A 10040-nucleotide genomic window follows, 5' to 3' on the forward strand; every position below is an offset into this window, starting at 1 on the left:
TTAGAAATTATAAAATAATTGGTTATAATTCATTTAGTTGGCTATTATATTTCTTGAGATGTGAGACTTATTTTATTGGGCTAGTAGAGATAGCTGCATTATGAATTAAATACCAGTCAATAGCTCTAAAGGTGTGCTGAGGGTTAGTCTGGCAAGACTAGTAAAAGAGATACAGAGATAGTGAAGAAGAAAGATATGATATTAATGATGCGAAACCTTGGTATGGGATTCAGTAAAACATGCTGACTTCGTAAAAGCGAAGAGATTACTCTCAGTACTACGGCAGCTGCACTCATCATTTCAAAAGGGAGCAATGCCTATTCTGTATGATGAGTATTTCTTTAAGTTCAACACGAGACAGTAGGTTCAACTAATCTAGTAGGTTATATGAGAAGTAATCGAAATGTGGTTTTGAATAGAGAAAGAAGAGAAAAGAGGAAATTTGGATTGTAGATATAGTGTAGAATTTAGGTTATATAAAAGTGTATTACTTAAGAGTTAAGAGTTAATAGTGGTATGATAGGTTTAGGTAGAAGTAAGTCATGACACGATTTTTGTTGTTAGTTGTCAGCAGTAGTATTTAGTCGCCAAAAACCCTACTCCAAAACCGGCGAGCATGCCACCATGTCATGCAGGGCAGTTAATACTACAATAAAACCATTTAGGCTGACACAACACAGACGTCATGACATATTGTTCGATCGGTGCCATTTCGCAACTTCATAAAAATCTTTGGGCATTCTGGTCGGCTGGTCGTATTTTAACCTGAGAAAACATCTCTTTTATGTCTGCAGCAACGGCAATACGACCCTGATGTAGTTGAAAAAGTTTTTCTATTAATGGTTTAGCCTTTTCTGGGCCCTTCAACAATGCTGAGTTGAGAGATTGTTTATCAACTGTGGCGGCGGCATCGAAAACAGTTCCAAATTTGTCGGGCTTATGCGGATTCTGCACAGAAAAATGCGGCGGATACCACAACGGCTTTGTGATATTTTCAATTTCATCTTGTGAGTTTCCTGGCGTAACCTTTGGCTATGTATTTGTTAATTTCGGTCTTATATAGTTCTGCGAATTTGACACTGTTTCTCATTTTAGCTTCAATTCCTTGCAAACGTTTCACCGTCATGGCGTAGCTATCAGGCAATATTGGTGAATTTTTTCTCCATAAAAGGCCAATCTCATAACGATTATTGATACGGCGTGTTGTATCAGACAAGATTTTACGTGCTCTCAAATCATCGGCTGACTCCAGACATAGTGTTGGATTTTCAATTCCAAAATTTTTACACTTAAAATATTCGGAAACAGTACGATCCAGACATTTAAATGATGATTCTGCTCGGGCAAATAACATTAGCGAATGGACGGTAATACTTGAACCGGTTTGACCATACGGAACCCATCCAAGTTTAGTTCGAATAGCCACTGGATCCGATGCACCGGCGGTTACTGATGTAGAAGATGCATTTACGTTGGCACAATTTAGGCACAGCAACATTAAAGGGCGAACATCGTCATAGTCTTCAATCGGCAAACAATTAAGGTGCTCATAATCTGATTTTTCAAATGATTGTGTTGGCAGACTCAGATTGGCAATTACGTAAACGTTTTTAACCTGATATTGTTCGCCTGCTTCACCCTTTATGTTGACATTTACAACTGTTGAATTTTGAGTCACCTTCTCTTCATCATACCACTGCATCGTTAAGTGTTGTTTCTTGCCTTTAAGGCCTAATTGACTCGCAATTTTGGCATCTAGTATAGTGATTGACGACCCTTCATTCACAAGTGCAAAAATCTTCAGTTGTCCGTTTAGACCCATAATTTTTGTCGGAACCAATTTAAAGAGAAAACCGCCACATGTCTTGGCATAACTCAAAACCTGTTGAACTGATACAGGCGCGGGCGGCACTTGTTGGAACTCATGTAGTAATTTATTATGGTTTCTACGGCAACCGCTTACACCGCAGAATCTTTTCATTCGGCACTGTATGATATTGTGTCCTTTCCGTAAACATGAAATATACAAACGAAGCTGCTCCACCGCAGGATCTTTTCATTCGGCACTGTATGACATTGAGTCCTTTCCACAAACATGAAAAACACAAACGAAGCTGCTTTACTTTTACCCAACGTTGCTGAACATGTTTACTCAAAAACGCTTCACATGTAACGATCAGATACGGGCCTGCACACTCAAAACACTTAACTCCCAGCTGATTTTCTTGTTCCATCTCATAGTTTTGTACATACATAACTCTGCGCGTATAATTTTGATTAGCTTGCATTGTAATTTCAGTTACAACACTAAATTGTTTTATTGTGGGATATTCCTTCAGAGTTACAGCGTGACGCGCCCACTCTAATTATTTACTAGGCGGCAATTTGTATACTAGTTGTTCAAGTGTTGCTCACACTTGGCTGATGACAAAAAGGCTACAACATTTCGCACAAGAGAGGATAAGGCAATTAAACTATCAACGTTCCTCTCCACTCTCTCCGTATTAGCAAGTCTAGTCGACCAAAAGGAAATTCGAGTTCTTCCATAACAGCAGGCATATTAGATGTTTATATAGTGACTGAACGACATCCTTGGCTTCATCAATTAGGCATTTCTGTAGGCACATTAAATTATGTTTGTTGGTATACTTAAGCGTTTTGGTGGTGTTCTCAAAACTAACACGAAAAAGTGGCCACTGTTCGGCGTTACCGTTGAATTTTGGCAAATCATAAAGTTGAATGCCTTCGCTTCCCGAACATACGACTTCAGCAGTACACCTTTCGTCTTCATATTCATCTATCTTACCTTTTTCATCTTTATTTTCGTGTGTCACCGACTTATCATTAGCAAGTTGTCCACGCAAATTACTAATGTCTTCTCGATTCAAAACTGTTTCAGCTCGAACTGTATTCACTGTTTGTTATAGAGCATGTATGGCTTTTAACACATCTTGCATTGTTGTCTCCTCTTGACATCTTGACGAAACTGAAGTCTCACATGGTAATTTATTATTTCTGCGACCCATCTTTAATTTACTCACCGCACACACTTTGTCCGCTTTTTTTTCTGGCGTCATACATAAACGAATGTTATTGTAACGGATACAAAACTGTGAAAACATGTAATCGATTATGTAAACACCGAAATATTATTTTATTCACAATTTATTTTGTTATATATATTCGTTTACAATCAATTTGTTATTTTTTTTACTTTATCAGTTTTTCCTCTGAATTATCATTCCTATCAACTGTCATTCATATCAATTGGTTCAAAATAGTTCACTTATTGGGTTGGTAACAATTTTTTTTATTGGCCGATGTGTGTGGCCAGTATACCTATACTGGCCGAGGTGGAGAAAATAGTATTGTTGTTTTGCGTACATTTCGGCCAGTATAGGCCAGCAACTTGCTGTTTTCTTTGCCATACTTACGAGCCACTGAAAATACCTATTGCTTTGAACTGCCCATTCAATGTAAACTTTTGAATGTGGACACTGCATCTTTGTGTTAACGGTTACCAGATTTACAATGATCACTACGTTGTCAGCTTTTTATTTTAATCAAAATTAATTCATCCCAGTACATCAGTAGTATAGAAACCCACAATTTTTTTTTAAATTGCAACTAGCAGTTTATGGGTAGTATTCTTGTTAGAGTTACAGAACTTAATTCTTCTTGCTTCCGTTGTGCTCATCTAATTAGTGATGTCAATTTGGTCTTAAATTGTTATTTCATAAGTTAATGTCTGTTTAGACAATCTACTTCAAGTGAGGACATAATGCATAACGCGTCATAAAAAATTATTATTATTAAAATTATTACTTTTAAAGATTCTCATGCATGTGTAAGAAGTGTAGACTATTTTTGTGTAATGCATTGAAGGAATTTTGTTCCATTGAATGAATCAAAGTAGTAATGTTTGGTGGCATGGATTTCACATGTATATCTCCATCATGAGATTTTTTCATTGGCTGGAGATTGCAAGGAACATTGTCTAGTATAAGCAGATCCTGTTTCTAGAGGTTTTGCATATCCAAGAGTTTTTCACCATATATTAAACAGATGATTTGTGCAGAATTTTTCTAATAAAATAGTGTAACAAAAGTGATAAACAAAATAATCGTTAAATCAATTTGTAAAATTTACTGTAGTAATCCATACTGTCCTAGAATTTGCACGTTGTACATTTAAATTTTTCTATTGTAGAGATCTTGCGTTTCGAAGAAAACCAATGGCAACAGATTCTAATTCTTTTTCCTTTCCTGTTGCGTTGACACAAGTGAACACATTTAGTTCTTACGTTCGACGAGGTACACTATTTTCCCCTGAATACACAAAAGTTTGTTTAGGTAACATTTTTCAATATACACTTGTTCCATCTGCATTAAATAAGACATCCTCGGATTTTTCTTATTTTTTGACAACAAAGTTTCTTTGAATGGTTTTACCAATTGAACACGAAGCCCGTACCTCTTTTTGTTTTGTAGTCAACCTTTAGTAACATTAAATAATCAACCATATTTTCCACGAAGGCACATTCACTTATTGGAACATGTTTTTCGCTATGCATCATAAATCACTGGAAATTTGTTTTCTATTTTAAAATATCTATTTTAAAATATATCTCATTGAAAACTTTGTTTGCTTTTTTACAACATATCCTAACTTTTTAAAATTCCATCTTTTAAATTGTGCATTAAAAGATTTTAAAAAAACCTTTGCCTGTTTTACATTCATTAATATTTTAACTTTATCTTCAATTAATAAACGTTTCCTTTATACCATAGGAACCTAATCAATAATAGTAAATACTTTATTAGGCCTTTTCTTTTGTATGCTTGTCACAAAAGAACAAACAAAATAAGCACTACTTCCGATGGCAATTCTGGACGAAATGAAAATTTTGTTGCGCTTATATATTCAAAACACGTAATAAATTTTAAAGTTAAAATTTCGAAAATGAATAATAATTCTTTGCAATTATTGGTAAGAATGTTTTTTTTTTTTTTGCATGATTGTGAATAAAATATAAACTTGTATGCCTTTTAACAGTTACAAAAAATGATACGAAATACGAATAATTAATGAAATCATTCGTTGACAATTAACTGGACATTTCGTAGATACTTCCAAAAGTATTTCACAATAGACGGATTTTCAGACGGCTAAATAAGCCAGCAGTATTGTTGTTTCATGTTATTTTAAAAATAAGCCGATGTTCTTTTGTGATATGCCTACAAAAGAAAGGACCTAATATTATCATTATAAGTTACTAACATATTAAATTAAACTCTTTATAAACAATTTGCTTGGGAAAGATTTTGTGCAAAATTAGGAAAAAAACTCCCATTCCCGTATGATTCAGAATAAAGAATTTGGGAACAAAACTCCCATTCTCATATGATTCAGAATAGCAGAATTGGGAAAAAAAACTCACATTTCCATGTGATTCAAAATAATAGTGATGCTAATGTTTCGCATAGCGAATATATGCCAGCATGCGTTTTTTGCCTACTAAAACTATACAGAATTTTGATACTTCCAATAAGAGCAAACCTACATGATTTTTTTTTTCTTTGAAATAATTTAAATATTTTAATAGTAAAATTAATTATACTTTTTGGTCTACGTTTTAATAAAAAATAAAGCGACAATTTTCGACATAACAATTAATTTGAAAAAAACGAAACCGCAGATATATCTCTCATTATTCAGATACTCTACTGAAGTTCAAATAATTTTTTCGCCTTTTTGTAAAGACAATTTAAAAACTCCAAGCAAACTGTTAAATAATGCAGGTGTATTTAAAGAAGCTAAATTTTTATATTTTTCTATTTATAAGTTCTCAAACTTATTGTATTTAATGATTAACTGCTGTCCTTCGACAAAGTTCACCACAGCGTAAAGAAAATGTTACATTCAACTTCACAATTTGAAGCATTGAATGACAAATATAAGCATTTATAAAAATTTTATTAAGTTTCATTTTTAATTGTGAAATATAAAATTCGGGTAAGATTATGAAAATTAATTAAACAAAACAGAAAATTATTTTTAAAATGTTTGTTTTTTATTAACATCTATGTATCCTGCATAGTATTTTCCTAGCAGGGGATCGACTTAACGGATAACGGTTTTTTTTTACAAATCTTCATCTTCTTCGGGTAATGCAGTCTCTTGTGCTTCCTGCAAATCCCGCTCGATTTGTAACTGCCAGTCTTTATCCATTTTAATTTCAGGCGGTACCAAAGCTGGCATTGCAACGAGCTCTAAATTAGGATCACCGACCAATTTACGTGCTAACCATAAAAATGGTTTTTCGAAATTATAATTTGATTTAGCAGAGATGTCATAGTACTATAAAAAGCGATAAAAAAATAATAATTAGCTTTAAAATTTAATTTTACAAATGCAAAAAATTTTTACCTGCAAATTTTTTTTTCGATGGAACACAATACTTTTCGATTTAACTTTACGATCTTTAATATCAGCTTTATTACCACATAGCACGATTGGTATATTTTCACAGACGCGTACTAAGTCTCTATGCCAATTTGGAACGTTTTTGTATGTGACGCGTGAGGTTACATCGAACATGATGATTGCGCACTGACCTTGAATATAGTAACCGTCTCGTAATCCCCCAAATTTTTCCTGACCGGCTGTATCCCAAACGTTGAAACGTAATGCACCGCGATTTGTGTGAAAAATCAATGGATGAACCTCCACACCTAACGTTGCAACATATTTTTTCTCAAATTCGCCTGTAACATGGCGCTTTACAAAAGTTGTCTTGCCGGTACCACCATCTCCTACCAAAACACATTTGAAGGTGGGAATATTAGCTTCTTGTGCCATAGTGCCTAAATTCCAATGACTTTTTCTTAACTAAATATAAAATAACATACATTTAGAATTTACAATTATCTTGTTTATTTAATTACATTTTTTACAGAAATTTATTAAAATGAATACATACATAGTGCTGTTCGGATAAAAAATGTATATTCAAAATACATAACAAATTAAAAATACTGAAACATACTCTATTTATCAAAATGAAAGGTTAATAAATTTGAACACACTTTATTTGAATACTGGACAGAAGACAAGTTTCCATATCACATGCAATGAAAAAAAGCAAAGAAATACTCGAATAGTGCAAAATCGACCGACATTTTTATTTAGGACATTTTTTTGTGCCGGTTTGTACCTACACAGATGTTTGTTTGGAATTTAGGAGAGCAAACCAGACGATTAAAATGTTGTTCTTACGATGCTCTCTGAGGACTGAACAAGGCGAAAAGTTGACAGGCAGATGTACTTCCTGTTTTGTCAACACTTTTGAAAAGCAATAGATCGATAATTTTGTTATAATGTGCATAAAACAACTTTATGAAAAGTTACATGATAGATTTTAGAATTTTGTCGGCATTGCTGTGTAAAATATTGTAATATGGTGGGATAATAGTTTCATTTTTAACAAGCTAACTATATAAGTTCCGTCCGTGCGTACTTTGATTTTGATATGAAAATAAATATTTTTTATACAGATTTCTGAGTCACGATATCTCTCCAATAGGAATAAGTGAAATTCCAAAAATAATAGATGATGAAATTAATTAAATTCATATACTAGTGATTTACTATCAACTGTAGAACGCACATCATGCTAGGTTCAGCGTCATTATGTATTTCGCGCCAAATTTTGTATCTATACCTCCCATAAAGCCAATATTCGTTTATTTAAATGTCAATACAATATATAAACTCTATATGTAAAAAATTCTGCAAACACATTTTGCACATATAACGTTTGGCCGGCATAAAACTACTACATACACGTATTAGCAGATTAACTACGAACAGCGATGAAACAATAGTACAAGAAAAAAATGAATTTAAAGAATTTAACCTCAAAGTCTGTTTTTAAGCAAATTGCATTAAAATTTAAAATCCTGACTATAGATTAAATAAAACAAAAATTGCAATCTTGTTTAAAAATTATGAAGTAAAAACCTTATCAAATTCCAATTAAAGTATAAGCGAAAAAAATTTCACAAAAAACACGCGTCTTTAATACATGTTCCAAAACTCTCATTATTAAAACATTAAAATCAATAGTTTTAAGCTCACCTTTTTATCGAGTGATTAAGATTAAATTGCACGCACTGTTGTTACGGTAACTGCAAAAATTTTTTACACAAAAACAAATATCCACCAGAATCTGAAAATATTCTCAAGCACTGTAAACTATCGGATCCAAAGCGTTGCACAAATGCCGCTACTACTCAAGCAGAATTCTGAAAAAGTAGTCGGGAATTGCCGTTTGGAAAAAATTTGATTTTGTTGTAGTGGTAGCACTTATGAGTTAAGTTAGATGTAATTTTTAAAAATAATGTTCATTATAGTCACGAAACAGGGTGAAGGTATATCAAAATGATTAATATTAACAAAATGCAATTTGATTAAAAATTTACAAAAGTAACGAACAAGAAAAATATTGTTTGTACGACATATTTAACCTGGGGGTTGATTCCTCAACTATAAAATAAATTTTGCATATACGCAACTGAAAAATTAATTTCTCACCACAGTCCACACTTGCTGGTAATGTCCTACTCCTCAAGTTCTAGTGAACTTGTCGTGCTAAATGTAAAATCAATACGTCCTGATTGTATTTTTGACAGCCTTCAGAAAAGAAATTTTTATTTACACTCAAATTCATTGACTGACAATAATTAAATAAACAAAATAGCATTCATTATATTAAAAATTTCATATATATTTTCTTCCTATCGTATGAAAATTCTATGTTGATATTCGAATATAAACTTGCTTTTTGATCTTTTTTCATTTTTAAAACTTATGAAAAAATATTAATAGAAAATTATAAATAACCTTGCACACAATTTCCTGTTTTTTTAAAAACTCTAAATTTATGGTGAATAAAATTTGACAAAAAATTTTAAGAGAAAATTTAATATTCATAGTTGGGAAAAGCAAAATCAAAATGTAACAAAATTTTGTTGTCTCTTTAGTTTGCTCAATGGAAGAATAGACTCCAAGTAACATAATATTTAAAATAATTTTTAGAAAGTTGCATATAATTGCATAACAATTGCATATAATTTATAGAAGTTCAATAAAAGCTGACATTTCTCCATATCACCACAATATAACACATGTGTCAATTTTTGAAGCATGAAATCAAATGTTTATAATTATAAGCTTAAAAAACATAAAGAATTTTGTAAGAAAAACAAGAAGAATCAAGCTTTCATTTTTTATTGTGTCCTAGAATATCTTTGAAAGATTTTAAAATTAATTTTAAAAAGTTTTTTGCTCAAATATAAAGTTATTTTAAATGTTAATTTTTTCTTGCCGATAGTGGCGTGTCTTTATGACAAAAGAAACTATTTAAAAATTATATTTAAAAGTTATATTTTATTTAAAATATTTTAAAAATATTTAACATTAAACCTTTTTGGTGGCTCGCAAGTATGGCAACAAACACCAAGTTGCTGGTCTATAATGGCCGAAATGTACGCAAAACAACAATACTAATTTCTCTATCGTCAAACATATCATGTGCGTGAAGATAGCGTCGACGATAAGTCCAAAATGGAATTGGAACATTTTTCGCCGCATGAAAAATGCAGTATAGTTTAATTAAGGAAAAATTTATTATTTTATTAAATTTAATGCAGCAAAAGGCATTATTAAGTAGAAAATTGAATTAATTTACTATCTACATTCAACTTTTATGTGTAAATGATGTAATTTGTATGAAAAATGAAAAATAAAAATCAGCCCCAAAAGATGGGGTCACTAATTTATTAATAACTTTTAAACTAGAGGTACCATTTTTTTCTTTTATGGCTCATTCGAAAGAGGATAAAATTACCTTTCATATAATGCAAAATTTTGTATAGGTTGTTTGATTAACTTAGGAGCAGTGCTGCGATGAAGATAGAGATGTCATTTTCAAACATTATTTAATTAAAACTTTGTTACTTAACCAAAAAATATGAACT

General features: G+C 31.8%; 2 protein-coding genes across 2 annotated transcripts; both read right to left on the reverse strand.

The window, feature by feature from the left end:
* Positions 1-720: 720 nt before the first annotated feature.
* LOC119665679 lies at positions 721-1981 on the reverse strand. The gene is made up of 2 exons (XM_038074908.1): positions 1121-1981; positions 721-1032 (listed from the first exon to the last, which is right to left on the reverse strand). Exons 1-2 carry the CDS (start codon positions 1979-1981, stop codon positions 721-723), a joined length of 1173 nt encoding a protein of 390 aa, XP_037930836.1.
* Positions 1982-6051: 4070 nt separating this feature from the next.
* LOC119667823 (GTP-binding nuclear protein Ran) lies at positions 6052-8333 on the reverse strand. Its single transcript, XM_038077162.1, has 3 exons — positions 8140-8333; positions 6430-6891; positions 6052-6360 (listed from the first exon to the last, which is right to left on the reverse strand). Exons 2-3 carry the CDS (start codon positions 6859-6861, stop codon positions 6145-6147), a joined length of 648 nt encoding a protein of 215 aa, XP_037933090.1. The 5' UTR covers positions 6862-6891; positions 8140-8333; the 3' UTR covers positions 6052-6144.
* Positions 8334-10040: the final 1707 nt, after the last annotated feature.

Source organism: Teleopsis dalmanni, chromosome 1 (genome assembly GCF_002237135.1).
Source record: "Teleopsis dalmanni isolate 2A chromosome 1, ASM223713v2, whole genome shotgun sequence".
NCBI classification, from domain to species: domain Eukaryota; kingdom Metazoa; phylum Arthropoda; class Insecta; order Diptera; family Diopsidae; genus Teleopsis; species Teleopsis dalmanni.